Below are 15529 nucleotides of genomic sequence, written 5' to 3' on the forward strand. Positions count from 1 at the left end.
GTATTTTGATGTAAATAAAGAAAGATATTATAAAGTAATTGTTTTATTTTTAATTTTAAGTATTAGAAAACTATGGTATGTTCATTTTTCAAATATCACTGCGTGACAAATCAATAATAAAAAGTGAAAATCTTCTTAATGTACCATGACATACATTTTTTTTTTTGTAGTATTATGATCAATAGAATTGCTTATTTACAAATAGTTGTCACATACAATGTATTTGTTGTTGAGTTTACTATTTGTTAGTGTTCCTGATGGTAATACAAACTCATCAACTGATCATTTACTTATTGAACACAGTGTCACTCTAGAAAGTGCTGAAAATTCAATTCAACATATTGTACCAGAATTGAGTAAAATATATTATCTTAAATCACACTGTATGATTGTAATATAAATAATTATCTTAATAGTGATAGGAGTCGGTTGCAGAGAATGTACCATAAGAGAAATTGAATATTGTTTGTCCAATGATGTCATTGAAGATCATTGCTGTTGCCAAAGAAAATACCATGGTATGTTATGTTAATATGATATATTAAATTATGCTAAAATATTTGGGTTACAGAAGTATTCCCTTACATTGCACACACTTGCTATGTAAGATCTAGAAATTGTGAACCTACTGTTCGGGACTGTGGAGTTTTCGATCGACTATTGACTTGTTGTTGCCATCAATATCTTGGAACTAAATGTGAGTAATACCTATACTACAAATTTTAGCAAATTTACTAATCATTAATAAACTATATATTATACATGTAGCTGGTAGACAACAGTCTTGATATTATATTATATTCATATTAAACTTATATATCTTTGTTGAGGTACCTAATTAATCTTCAAAAATCGTCTAACACATTTTCAGCAAAATGGATATAATAATATGTAAATTTGAGATAAGTGTAACATATTTGATACAAATAAATAATAAAATATTACATAGTACGAGAGTTATCGTCCATCATATCTTTTGAAATCTATTAACCTCTCCACTATCGAGACATGTTCAAATGTTCTCTACATAAGTTCTGCCTGGTAGGTATAGTACCTACCTATAATTAATCATTACCTACATATGGCTAGATATTAATAACCTAGAGCACATATGTTTTTTTCAGCGGTGGAATAGCCCAGAGTGCTATAAACCAAGTAGCATCCAGGGCCCCCATTCGTATTTATGATCCGGGACCAGATTACCACTGTCAGACTCTTTCTTAAATTTAACTCTTATTGTAATGTAGAACTCTTTCCTAATTTTAGTAAATAAAAAATTATTTTCCATCTGAATCAAAAATAGCTAGTTCTGGCATTTTCAACTTTTCTTCTACTGTTCCAATTTATTGCTAAATAAGTTTTAAGTGCGTTTCGTTAGAACTTATAAGTAACTTATGCAACATTGGTTGTAACTTTGTAAGTTAGGTAACATATCTACATATGCCTAATTAATTTAAATTTTGTGTACATTGATAACGATAGTAATATGATATAAATAATTTTTTTTAGGGAAAATCAAAATGTCAGCCGCCGTTAATGGACAGAGTCGAAAAAACAATAGCTTATTTCTTTTTGGATTAATTATTTTCCTTATTAAGAACAATTATTATATTTTTAATTTCTTTTAAGCTTGTTGAGTAATTTCAAGGTTTTAGATAAAGTAATTGTGCAACCACCAAATAAAAATTATTTTTTGTCATTTTAAACAATAATCTTTACATTGTCTTAAATTCCTCGTTGACTCAGGGCCTACGTAATATTTGCGAGGGTTCGTGGTTAATGAAATTGACGACTTCAAATAATGCATAAATACTTCCTAAAAAAATTTTCTAGCTACGCACGAAATATCAAGGTTTTGTTTATATTCTTAACTTATCTTATAATATCTATCCACGGACCAAGGTGTATTGATATACATATATGATATATATATATCAATACACCCTGCCACAGACTAAGATATAATGTATATATGATGTATTACATCTTAGTCTTTGTATCTATCTAACCGATGCACAGTGTAGGGGGGGGGGGGCATAGGGATCCCCCCTAGACATCATAAACTACCTATTATGAATATCTAATAATTTCTTTCAAAAATCTGTATAGAAGAGTTCAGAGTGTTTATAAGTTATAATAACGGCCTATAAATTTTACTATTGATCATTGAATATATTATGTTTTTCCTTTTGTATAGACCCAAGAGTGTAAATAGTTGAAAGTAAAATTTTTCGACCTAAAGGATATCGCCCCCTCCCCCTTAGAAGACGAATCAAATCCACTACTGCTATATCCAACAGTATGGTTTCACAGTATAATTATTAAACGTGTCATATTTATATTATAGGTACATAATATTAAGTGATTAGACAAGAGGACGTTTCACCCGCATTTGTTGTCTCCGTCTTACACACGTCGTACGGCATAGTAAAAACTGTTTTCGCGGGAAAGAACTGAGAAGGTTACACTGCTACAGTCATATAACTAAGAAACGAAATTATCACCACATAAAATGAAGAACTCGTTTTTATTTTTTCGCTATCGGAACTTCAAAAAAAGTTATTAAAGTTTTAAAAACACAAATACTAATGGATTTTGAAACAATAAGAACTTTTTTCGAATAAGTGATATCAAAAAAAATAAAAACGATATTGCGCAGTCAAAGTTCTTTATATGTGGTGAAATTTTCGTTTCTTAGTTATGACTGTAACCTTCTCGATTCTTTCCCGCGCAAAACAGTTTTTGCTATGCCGTACGCGTGTAAGACGGAGACAACGAATGCGGGTGAAACGACCTCATAATACCTAATACATTATTTATGTAAAAATGTTAAATACTTTTAAGTTTCCAAGTTAAACAAATTAATACTAACAAATTCGCATATTTTGTTTTATTTTTAAAACAATAATAAATAAAGTTAATTTTAAATACCTAACTAATAAAAACAATATTACTTGATTGAAACGGTTTTAAAAATGAAAAACAAAAAACATGATTAGGTAATTAAAATTCTAAGCATACAAATACATTTATTCATATAAATATATAATTTTACATATAATACACAAATGTATTCCTTCTTATACAACGTATTATAAGAGTAGTAACAATTAAATTAAGTCATTAAACAACCAATTGATAACAATTTGGATTTACTTATAATAATATTAATTATAATAAATATTTAAGTCAATAAATGAAGAAAGAACCTAAAATATGCAAACACAATCAGTGCTGCAACATCCATTCAGGCAGCCGGGTTTATAATTTTTAGGATTTTAATTTTATTACATGATGTATTTTTTTTTCCCCCGTTTGAACCGACAGCAGAGGAGGATCTGTGTGAACACTACTACTCCTCATATTATGATGTATTAAGATTAAATGTCGAAAGGTAGCCTTATATTATTATTAATCAGTAGTAAAATAAATCTGAAAAATGTTTGTACAAAAACAATGATAAGACTGATATATATTATAAATAATAGGTATTTGTTGGAACTTTAATGGGATATAAATGAATTTAATAATAAATACGATATCCACTGATCTGAGTTACCTCGACGGCCCAGTCAAGTAATTTAAAGAATTAATAAAAAACAAAAATTGTATTAGTACCTATATAAATTATATGGCTATTTTCATATTAAACAATGATATTGCAACAAATTACGCCGAAATTTTAGCAGTTTGTGTAATATTTTTAACACTTCCAGTAACTATCACGATCACTGCAGAGGTCTTTTTAAAAATTAAAAATCATAAAAAATTATTTAACAAATTATTATGACCAGAATCGACTTTCAAACATTGCTATACTCAATACAAAAAAAGGTGGGTAAGTGGATATCGCTTTGGTGTACAGTAGGTTACAAGTGGGTCACTGTAATGGATGGTGTTAAATTTGAATTCAATGATATAATGTCATTGTATAAGAAAAACGATTCTGAGCGAAAACGGTCAGTCAGCCTATGATATTACCAAGTATATTTAATGATCTTATTGTGAATAAAGTAATTTATATATAACCTATTTACGTGAAACCTTGTTTTAAATTTTTAATCCTTAGCTATAAAAGTTGAACATTTTATACATTTTCAACTACAAAATAATTATTAAATTTTAAATTTGATAAATTTTGTCAAAATTCGAACTTTAAATGCTTATAAAAAAAAATTGTGCATATGTATTTTTAATATTTTACAACTGCTATTATAACATTATATCAGGAGCCTTGCATTACATTTTCACGCTTTATTACCTAACAAATAAAATTTTATTGATATTTATAGAAAAAAAACTAAAAAAATTGAAAACTGACAATTTCCGTAAACAGCCCAAAACGAGCCAAATTATTTTCAAAATGTTATGGTGTATAGAAAATGCTATTATAAACATTCAGTGAAATTTTCAAGGATCTGAAGTCATTCGTTTTTTAATTACCTACAGTAAAATAGGTAAGATAATCGTTTCAAGAGAAATCGAGTTAATATCAAATGTTTTAAAAATATGAATTTCAAACGCTCATAAAAATGTATTTTGACTTTCTTGTATACATTTTTTTTTAAATAAAGGCAGACAAACTTTTGGATAATATTATAATTTTTATGAATTTTTAACTCAAAATAATTTCTGTATTTTGTCAAGATTTGAACTTTATATTATGCTTATAAAAAAAAATTATGATTGGTTTTTAATTTTATTCATCTACCTTTGAAACAATATACTAGGAGCCTTCTATTAAATGTTCAAGCTTTTTTAACCAACAAATAAAATGTTATTGATATACGTTGATCATACGTTTTTTTAATTACAACAAAATAAGAAAATCGTTACATGAGAAATCGAGTGAGTGAATATCAAATGTTGTAAAAATATGAATTTCAAAGCTCAAAAAAATTTAATTTGAATTTCTTATAGACATTTTTTTTTTGATAAAGGTAGACAAACTTATGAGGAATCTTGTATTATATTTTAAAATCTTAGATTTAAAAAGACAATTTTTATGAATTTCTAACTCAAAATAATTTGCAAATTTTCGTCATTTTTACGTATTTTGTGAATATTTGAACTTTAAATGCTTATAAAAAAAAAATTGTGACTAGATTTTTAATTTTTTTCATCTGCCTTTGAAGCAATAACCTAGGAATCTTCTATTAAATTTCCAAGCTTTTTAACCAACTAATAAAATTTTATTGATCTTTATAGAAAAAAAAACTAAAAATGGAAATTTCAATGTCCGTAAACACCCCAAAATAAGTCAAAATATTTGGAAAATGTTATGGTGTATAGGAAATGCAATTATAAACATTTGGTCAAAATTTCATATCCCTACAATCATTTGTCTTAGAGTTACACCAAAAACCAAAATCGATTTTTTCGAAAACCGATTTTGTGTAAAAATTCCTGCAGTTTTTCCTTAATTTTTCTTTTGTTTTTCACGGTACTTTTGACCAACTAGATTCACTTTCCTATCAGAAAAGTTACTGTTGAAGAAAATTCAAGCACTTTTACTGTCCTAAAAGGTGATGACAGACACAAAAAAAAAAAAATAAAAAAACACATCATTGTAAAATCAATACATGATGCTCCACTCAGAATCTAAAATATCGGACTTCATGGTTAAAAACAGTGAAATTAATTAAATGTTTTTAAAATCTGAAAGCTTGAATATGACATTTATTTAAACAATTATAGTCTTACCAGGTCTGTATTGTACTTATAAGAATACTTAGTTGGCCAATTTAAATTTGTGAAGTTATAACAATATGAACTTTTTTGGGGGGATTATGGCCCCTAAATAGTCCTTTGCCCCTGGGCTAAGAAATTTTAGTCACGGCACTGTACAGTTTACACAACCTAAAAAACATAAGATTTATCTTGCATCAATAAATAGATAAAAAAATTACCAACATTATAATCCTACATATTATGACTATTTGATTGTCATTTAATTTATAATTGACTATTATGATCATTATAATTTTTTTTATATCATAGATAGATGATGTAACCAATAGTATTAGTTTCAATATCATTATTTTAAACACATCTCGATAATATAAATATTTTGCTCAGTACCAATTCAAAATAATATTTCTTCATTAAATGGTACTATAGACATTACTACTAAGATGATAAGAGATATTTTAGACTAAACATTTGCATACTGAATATAAGGTCTACGGATAAATCATAATATGTTCTTTTATTTAACTCTTTGTGAACCTATTTTAAAATAATATCAAAATCTGCAACATTTCATCCTAGTGTAGATGACTAGAAGAGTACGAATTCAGAATTATACTACATTGAAATATATAATTGTAAAATATTTAATACTTATATCTAGAGTGTTGTAGAGTGTAGACTATGCCAAAAATCTTTGTAAATACTAATGATTCAAATGAGGTGTACCTATCTGTATAAAATATAAACATGAATAATATTATATCGCTATAAATACCTACCTACTTCATGGCCGGTGCGAGTCGTTTGGTCGAAGGTTTAGTTATCGAAAAAAAGTGATCGAGTCCGTCATGCGGTCGAAAAACAGATGGTCGAATATTTTATTAACATAGTCGAAATATTTTGTGGTCGAATGGGTTTTTTTGATCGAAGTAAAGATAATGGTTAGCTTTTCGATTACTTTATCTAATATTTTTATAGATGTACCTAGCCCGTATGTAGATATATCGTAGTAGGTACATCGTAGTCTATTAAAGTACTTTAAACATTCATATATAATTGGTAGACAAGTTATGAAAACAAGAGGAAGACCAAGAAGAGAACCAGTTTACACGCCTCCACTTTTCCCTCCAGAATTATGGTCTGTAGCTGAAAGGTTATCATCAGGATTGCCCAGGACGACAAGTACAGCAGAATCCTGACATAGAAAATTAAATAGATTAATATCACCAGTTCGCCACATCCGGGTTTGTCTGAAATGGATATAATTATTTATCATTATTTAAATTATTAATTTTATTATTGTATACCGTAGGACTACATAAATTAATCAAAACCTTACAATCTACTCTGAACGAAACTGAAGCAGTAATTGAGATGCTACTTTATGGGCGCAGTAATAAAAAAATGAAAATTCAAGTCCAATCCCACAATATACGTTTAAAAGAAGTGCAACAAAGATTCTTAGCTGATCCAGGTTATGATTTACTAGAGTATTTAAGAGGAATAGCATAAAATTTAAAATTTTAATTACCCACTATATTATATTATTTATACTAAACTAATACTTATAAGTTATACTAGTATATATACCTACCAATTATTTTAATATTTTATTACAACTTTTTTTTACCTTATAATACCTACTTTAGTTAATTTTATATTATAATTTATGTTTTTATTTTAATAATAAACACAAATATATATTTTTCGACCATAACATATTTCGATTACATAACATTTCGATCATTTGAATTTTCGATATCATATTTTTCGATCGAAAATGTGTTCGACCAGATACCTTTTCGATCACCAGACTTTCGGCCACTTGATTTTCGGTCAGACAACCCCCACCCCTGCATGGCTCACGCGAACATAAAGTGTTGCCCGGCGTATAGTATAGGCAAAATAGGTACATTACTGCAGTGTTCATTATTGCCCATAATTATTTAATTACATACCTAATCGCAACGCCGTTCGCCGAGAGAATGTGGTCAATCAAACCACAACGTGTTGTATTACTCCGTACTTGTACACCGCCGCAAACACCCAAATCCTCACTTCTCAGCACCAGTTAGATGCGTGTAATAACCACATTCTCTCGGCGAACGGACTATATGTATGATACAATGATTATACATGTATGCAATGTGGTGTACACAGTCAAATAGGTACCAAAATATCTGAACACGACGAAAAATCGATAAAAAATATATACCATTCGCAAGTATATGAAATATGTTTAAATGAAAACTTAATGTACACAAATTTATTACATTGATTTACGTTAATTCCAAAATACTATTTAAAAGTTATTTAAAGCTGAGAATAAACTATTAGCTACTAAGCTACTTTTATAATTAGAAGTAGATACGACCAAAACTAAAAACGACTATAGGTTACCAGTGCATGAGAAGGTTAAGTAAGATTGGATGCGCCATTATTGCGCAACCTCCAGTCATTAACCAATAAATCAAAATGTTACATATCTTATCTCCATAAAAAAATATTATATAGGTATGTAAATTTTAATACATTTGTCTGGATCTATCAGTGGTGGATAGGCCCATAGGGAATAAGGGATTTTCCCTGTGGGCCCCCGGTCTATGTTTATGTTGGGGGCCCACTCGGGTCTACACATTGTTTTTTTGCAGAATAAAATATTTACCAAATAGCTAAATTTAAAACTATTCATTTTTTCATATAAATTATTATTACTTACTGTTATTTTTTACAATATAATAATACCACAACAAGTCAAGAATTTGCTTATGGATCTTTATTATAGCATTTTCCTCATATGCCATGTACCCAGCCCCCACCAAACTAAAAATACGTTTTCGCACGAAACATTTTATTTATAGGTATAAGTGTTAGATTGAATATCTAATACGACCGAAGCGACCAAATTTTTTTTCAGTTTGGGAGCCCCATCAAATATTTCCCTGTAACAGAAATATTACCTATACACCCCCGGGATCTATGGTCTTGCTTACCTTTTCTAAATAACCAGGATATTGTTTTTCCTTTACAGTTTTTTGTATGCGATTTTTCCAAATACTTATAATAAATTGATAAATTTCCACTTCTTTATTTTGAAAATACATTTCTAATAATTTACTGAAATGGGTTACACGGAGACACTTGGGGCCAAAACTAAGTTAAGATTACCTATTACCTATGTGTAATACAATGTACCTAGTTATTTTAACATTTAAATTCATCTTGTATTTATTCTTAATAAATCGTTCCATTCATTGACATGGAATTTTTGTCATGGAATAGAAGCTTATTGGTGTGAGAATAAAATATAGTTTAGGTGGTTAGGGATGGGTTGGTGGACAAGTATTTAAGGATTTTCAATTGTATTATGTATTCTATTGGTATAACGAAAACATCCAGAATATTAGAATTTTTCCTTACGGGAGTTGGCCAATATGTTGGTCCAGTCAGGGTTAACAAAGTTATATATTATAGGACAAATCCTCTAGGGTTACTGGCCCGACAGCCTCAAGATTTATGTTTAGCATTGAAGTCTCCCCAATTATAAAGTTGTCCTGTTGGATAGTATTGAAGTAGTCAGTCAATTTATAACCCCTAGAAAAATCATGCATTTGTGGCGTTCTCTTAAAATCAAATTGTGTAACTTTATTTAATTGAGCTTAAAATTATTTAGTGATTTATTATCATCAATTATTGATTTAATCAATCATTTAGTTCCAGAAAACAGAAAATAGTTATAAATCACTTTAGAATAGGCCATACCTCAATCATTCATCGGCATCTATCATGACAGAAGAGAAGCATACCAAATGCCACACGTACGGAAATCTCATGCAATAACTATATAATAATATAATATAGGTAAAATTTATATATAGCAGAAACCGTTTTTCTTAATTTTTTGTTTGTTTTTCAAGACGCTATTTAAAAACTATTTTTCGTAGCTGGTTAATCTGTATTTTTGTTCATCCCCGATTACAGCGTTTATTCCATGAGATTAAATCTGGCCGTTATCGTGTTGGCCGAACTGCTAGATGTCTTGACGACCACAGCTTTACCACAGAATAGAACACTTTGTTTCCGGTGCGTTGTACAACCTGTCTTATGTATAATTCTTTCCATGGGTTGGTAACGATAAAATTTTGCCAAAAGCATTGAATCGGCGAATTCGTGTTTGGTTCGAGTTGCGATACGTATACGCTTTTACCAAATTTCCTCCCATTTGTTATGTTTAATACTGAGGATAGGCGCAACGAAACATTGGCTGAATACGCATTACGGTTCTTAATTCTCACGTCGATCGCAGTCTACATAATTCCTTTCTGACAAACGCATCACGCCCAAGGTTATTTGCATAAAGTGGATAAAAGCTTAAGGGATACACGTGATCATGGAGTGGGGTGAGTGATTTTAATACAATTTACAATTTTATAGTAATAATGAGATGTGTGAATTCATTTTGGATGTGTTTTTATGTCCAAACTAAATTATCCCAATTAATTCTTTTCCCTTCACAGATGCTGATAATTTTGAACCCGCTAAGCCCGTCATTCCCGTTGCTGACATTGTTGGCGGTGCTAAGCTCAACAAATGGGAAGGCGAAGATGAAGAAGAAAATATTAAGGTTGGACAATGATGTATACTTAATTAAACTAATTTAAGACAGCATTTTGGATAATGCTCATTACTTACACAATTTTAATAAATAGAAAAAATGTGATGCATACAGTTGTTCATCTGTAAGTGGTGTATTTATATAGATTAGCATATGAAAATTTAAGATTTAGCTGATGTTTTTATCAAAGACCAAATGTCCAATAATGAATTCATTGTCTACTATATTTCTATAATATGTTGTTTAAGGGTACAATTGTAATTTATTGTAACTTTACCTGTTCAAGGGTTAATTTTGGTCCATAATAACCTTTTTTTTTTCACTAAATATCTATTGCTCATTTAGCATTGAGTAATAAAATAATTTTAAAGCAAACTGCACTGACATGTTCGACATGTTTAATGATGTATTGCCGCTATTTGGTTGTAAAGAATACTCGTAATTTCGTGAAGTAAAAATTATGCTCATAGTTTAGTAATCGTTAACATATACCTAATAAAAATGAATCAAAACATTCCAAAGTATACTATACATGTGATACTTAATTTTTATTACAATTAGAGAGATTTTATTATTGTACCTTGAAAAAAAATTTGTTTGGCCATGCTTTAAAAGTATTGCATTATGTGCATTGCCGTCAACTAACCTATTATAGACCTTTGTACAAAATATTGAAAATAAACACCAACTATAAGATAATTTTAGTAAATAAGATTTTAAAATTAAACATTTATATGTGAACAGCTTAAGATCTTGGTAGTTAGAATTAAACTTATTAAGTTATATTAATTTACAAATAAAACATTTTTTAACTGTTAGTGATTCAAGGTTTTTAAGTTTTCGTGTTACATAGTATATTGTTGTCTTATTTGACTAGATTTGAATTTACACCTTAAGATAATTTTAAATTTATTACTGGATTTATACTTTTATTTAAAGTAAAGTGCATGAAAAAATAGTATATTCTTTCCATAAGGTTAAGATAATATATAACAGGTTGGGGTTTACTAATATCCATGTTGGTAGCTACTCGTGTAGTCATGTGGAGTCATATAATCTTGATTATTGTGAAAAGGTGTAATGATTTTATTTATGTATACACTTGTTTATAAAATTCATAAAAACATACATGTTTCTAGTACTGTTAAGTACATGGTCACCTATTTTATGATCCCTTTGCGCTAAATAGTTATTTTGATTATAAACAATGAACTTTTGTTTTATATTATTTTTAGGATAGCTGGGATGCAGAAGAAGAAGAAACAAAAAAAACCGAATCAAAAGTCCCTGAGAAAAAAACCAAATCAAAATTGGAACAAAAAATAGCTGAAAGAGAAGTACTTGGAATTTTTATTTTTTACCTTAGTAATGTAATATCACTAAATAACCAGAAGTGTTTTTGTGTACATATTCAGATCAAAAATGAATAAGACATTTAATACAATGAATTAAAGTGTTAACTATTTTAAAATTATAGACTAATAAGGTTAAAAAGATTAAATTAGGATACCAGTGAACGAGTTTATATAACAGATTAATTTTAGTTAACATCGCCTAACTGGTTTAATTCTTAGGTTTTATAAAATACAAAAATATACAACGAGCTGGTGGGTATTGTATTTTTAAAAACAAGTATAATTGAGTAGAACATTATTTTTTGCTGTCAAGTCAAATTTTCCCGAGTGTTCTAAAATTCCAAATTGAGCATTAATTGAAAATGTCTATTATTGATATGTTAGTTTCTTAAGTTATTAAGTAGGAACTTATAAACAATTACTGAATATTGGAAAAATAGTTCCATACATTTATTTTTACATATTGTTATTTTTTCTCTGTACAACTACTAACCACCATGTCTAGGATATTCTAATTTTTGATCTAACTTAAGTAAATTTTAATAGTTGAGTATTTGGCCCATTCTAATTATACCCTACTTGAATGATAGGTAAAGTAACATTCCATGTTGGGAGGAATGTTTTTTTTTGACTTCACCAAGTATACTGTCTACTGAGCTATACTCTGTTCCAAATGAGAAGACACGGTTTCTGTGCACCTTACAGCTATAGATATAGGTTGCGTGATGGCCTATAGTGGGCTTCAGAGAAAGATGTCGTGAAATGTTCTTATCAAATTCGATTATATCCATCACAGACCACCATTTTCCTTTTCCACTGGGCTTTATTTCAATATTTGCAACGGTTTTCAACTCAACAGGTGTGCGCAGGAGGCACTGATATTTATATATGTTGGGGGATAAGTACAGTCAGACGATAACTGGTTGCTGCGCCTCCTGTCTTCTCTTTTGGAACAGAGTTTAGATCAAAGGCCTCTAAATTGAAATCCTTACTTTTTGATTGTAGATCGGTTTGATTATTTTAAATTATGTTAGTTATATCGGTTTTCTATGCGGAATAGTATAAGTGCCTTATAGACGTTATACATGTATATAGTAAACTATTTGTCTTGAGCCTTATCTAGTGTAAGAAAGAGATTTTAGAAAGTTCAAGTATGTTTGGGCTAAAGCCACAGCTTTTATCAAATTTGAACTTCAAACTTTAAATTTAAAAGAATCTTACTTAAAAAATTTGATATTTGCAAATTACTGTAAAAACAAAATACCTACCTTTGTGTAGACATAACAAAATGTTGAAAAACATATTTTTATCAAACCAATAAATTTGTTGGATCCATTCTTACAATGTCCAGTAAAGTGTCGGTTAACGCTATCTGACTAATAACAGATTTTATTTAAGTGTCGGTTAACTTTGTAAGAACTGCCCCTTACTCTGCTAATCTAAAATATTTATTTTTAGCGAAAACAAAAAATAGAAAATGAAAAAATGAGGCGAAAATTTTTGGAGGCAGAAGAAAATTCAAACATGACACCAGAAGAAAAGAAGCTATTACAACAGAAATTACAAGAAGAAGCAGATTTGGAAGTAGCGAAAGAAATGTTAGGTGTAGATGAAGGCGATGAAGATTCAATAGACCGCATGAATCCAAAATCAAAAGAAGATTTCGTTGTTTTTGAACAAGCTCTTCAGAAAAAAATACAAAGTTTTTCTAAATCTGATCACTATTCTGATTTTATTGAAGAACTTATTAGGAATTTATCTGTTACATGTAAGTGCATTATAAATTAAATATATAATAAAATGTATCCATATTAAAAAAAAATACATTTGTTTTGTTTTAGTGTCGATGAATGATTTGAGAAAGTTAAAAGCAAGTGTAGATAATATGAGTATAGAAAAAATGAAAGCAGAAAAGGGTGATAAAAATAAAAAAAATAAAGGCAAAGGAAAAGCTAAATTGCGACTCGACAACAGTACTGTAAGTTATTTTTTTTTTCAAATTATACATTTTATTCTTAAAAATAATATATTTTTGACAGCATAACTAAATAGTGGTAGCATTGTTTGTAATTTACATGGATTTTAATATTTTGTAGTAAAGATCGATCATAATATGATATATTATACTATATGCTATATACTATTATAGTATTATACTGTATATGATCTAAGTAGTAAAGTTTTGCCCATGAACAGATAAGCTAATAAAATAAAAAATAACAATTAAAAATCGGTAAAATAAAATATTTATGACTTGCCATAACTTTCGTAAATTGTAGATTTATTTTTCTTAATTTATCATTGAATTTAAATCTAACACATCCATTACAATAACATACTCGACAACTACTCTACAGCATAGCAGTACCGACTGGTCCCCCTTTTTAAATGATACAATAATGTACCTATTTCCAAATCTGGGTTAAATTTAAATTTAAAAAAAACATTCATTCTCACTTACTTGAGGCGTTCCTCAAGGTGAACATCTACCACCTCTGGTTTTCTCTATTTATTAATAGCACATCCAGGGTGCTTCACTGTGCCACTTCTGCTGTTCTTTACTAATGAATTGAAATTTTACCATAATTCAACAACTCCACTCGATTTTTTACTGCATATTTTTAATTTAGGCCTACCGTTGAATATTTTTCTAAATGTGGCATCTACTTGTATTATGATCCCTTTCAAATTAAAGAATACCACAAAATTGACATTAATATTATACTCAATAGTTTATATTTTGCTATTAACTTATTTTATTGACGTTGTCTTTGTGTGCCAGCCTGTATGTTTGTAGTTACTAATTTCAAGGCTTCTTCGACAATATATTTTTGAATATTGATTTTGTTTTGTTTGTGCGATATAGAAAAAAAATTGTTTTTAGAATATATTATTGAAGTTCTTTGGTGCTTAAAGAGAGAAGTCAGGGGTATGATATAGAGTGAGTGAGTAAAGAAACAAGTAGTAAAATGTATACAGTTCCTTATGCGGTACTCCTTCTCTACTTCATGTTCTTTCTCTCTCATTTATATGATTATATGATCACCTAGCATAGTGGAATGCGCTATCCACTAGTCTATAGGTCTATGGTTTCCAGTAACCCCCTACAAATACCAAATGGCGAGGGACCTTTAATTAAAAATTTTAATTTAATTTCAATTACAAAATATTCAATATTGTACAATATATTTGAAGTATTGATATATTGTATGATTTATTACGATTATCAATATCTAAATTTCCGAGAAAAAAAAGTTTGGGACATTGATATTGTTGAAGAAGCCTGCCTATGAGTAATTTGTATGTATTACATTTGTAATAATTTATTTATATTACTTGATTTGATTAAATTATTGATTTTTTTTCTCTTGACTAGATTTTAATTAAATTATCTGCCACCATGGTACTTGTATCTAATAAATAGAACATTATTAAAACATAGTATACATTAAACAATTACTTCAAATAGTCAATAAAGATTTGATATATTGGATCATATGATCAGCAATAGCTATTCAACTGAATTAATTTATTGAACTTTTATCTAAATATTATTTTATTGCTTTAAGGTTTTACTAACACAACAATTTAATTTTACTGTGTTCCAGATTCCTGATTACAATGAGTTTTCAGCTTATACGGTGGATGATTATGAAGAGTTCATGTAGGGAAAACGGTCAAGCTAAAGAGAACCATGCTAATGAAAAAAATGAGCCGTGTATATTAAAATATAAATATAATATATCCATTATGTCTATTACTTATGTAATTATAGTTTGGTTACAGCCGAATGATAAATATTTTTTTGATAGTTTGTGTTTATCTTTATTTATCACATTGAAATATACAATCCCGTGTTAAAAAAAAA

General features: G+C 28.7%; 2 protein-coding genes across 3 annotated transcripts; both read left to right on the plus strand.

The window, feature by feature from the left end:
- Nucleotides 1-39: 39 nt before the first annotated feature.
- On the plus strand, nucleotides 40-9775 carry LOC132939029 (uncharacterized). Of its 2 annotated transcripts, XR_009663946.1 has the most exons (5): nucleotides 40-356; nucleotides 417-518; nucleotides 572-697; nucleotides 9406-9552; nucleotides 9673-9775. XR_009663946.1 is itself a non-coding variant. In XM_061006026.1 (4 exons), the coding sequence occupies exons 1-4, from the start codon at nucleotides 218-220 to the stop codon at nucleotides 1626-1628; spliced, it is 486 nt and encodes a 161-aa protein (XP_060862009.1). In that variant the 5' UTR covers nucleotides 40-217; the 3' UTR covers nucleotides 1629-1741. The 2 variants fall into 2 exon arrangements, 1 of the variants encoding a protein (XP_060862009.1); XM_061006026.1 differs by lacking the exons at nucleotides 9406-9552; nucleotides 9673-9775 and adding an exon at nucleotides 1510-1741.
- Nucleotides 9776-9877: 102 nt separating this feature from the next.
- On the plus strand, nucleotides 9878-15472 carry LOC132939026 (eukaryotic translation initiation factor 3 subunit J). The gene is made up of 6 exons (XM_061006024.1): nucleotides 9878-10091; nucleotides 10209-10315; nucleotides 11542-11643; nucleotides 13120-13429; nucleotides 13503-13639; nucleotides 15270-15472. The coding sequence occupies exons 1-6, from the start codon at nucleotides 10082-10084 to the stop codon at nucleotides 15327-15329; spliced, it is 726 nt and encodes a 241-aa protein (XP_060862007.1). The 5' UTR covers nucleotides 9878-10081; the 3' UTR covers nucleotides 15330-15472.
- Nucleotides 15473-15529: the final 57 nt, after the last annotated feature.

Source organism: Metopolophium dirhodum, chromosome 2 (genome assembly GCF_019925205.1).
Source record: "Metopolophium dirhodum isolate CAU chromosome 2, ASM1992520v1, whole genome shotgun sequence".
Classification (NCBI taxonomy): Eukaryota; Metazoa; Arthropoda; class Insecta; order Hemiptera; family Aphididae; genus Metopolophium; species Metopolophium dirhodum.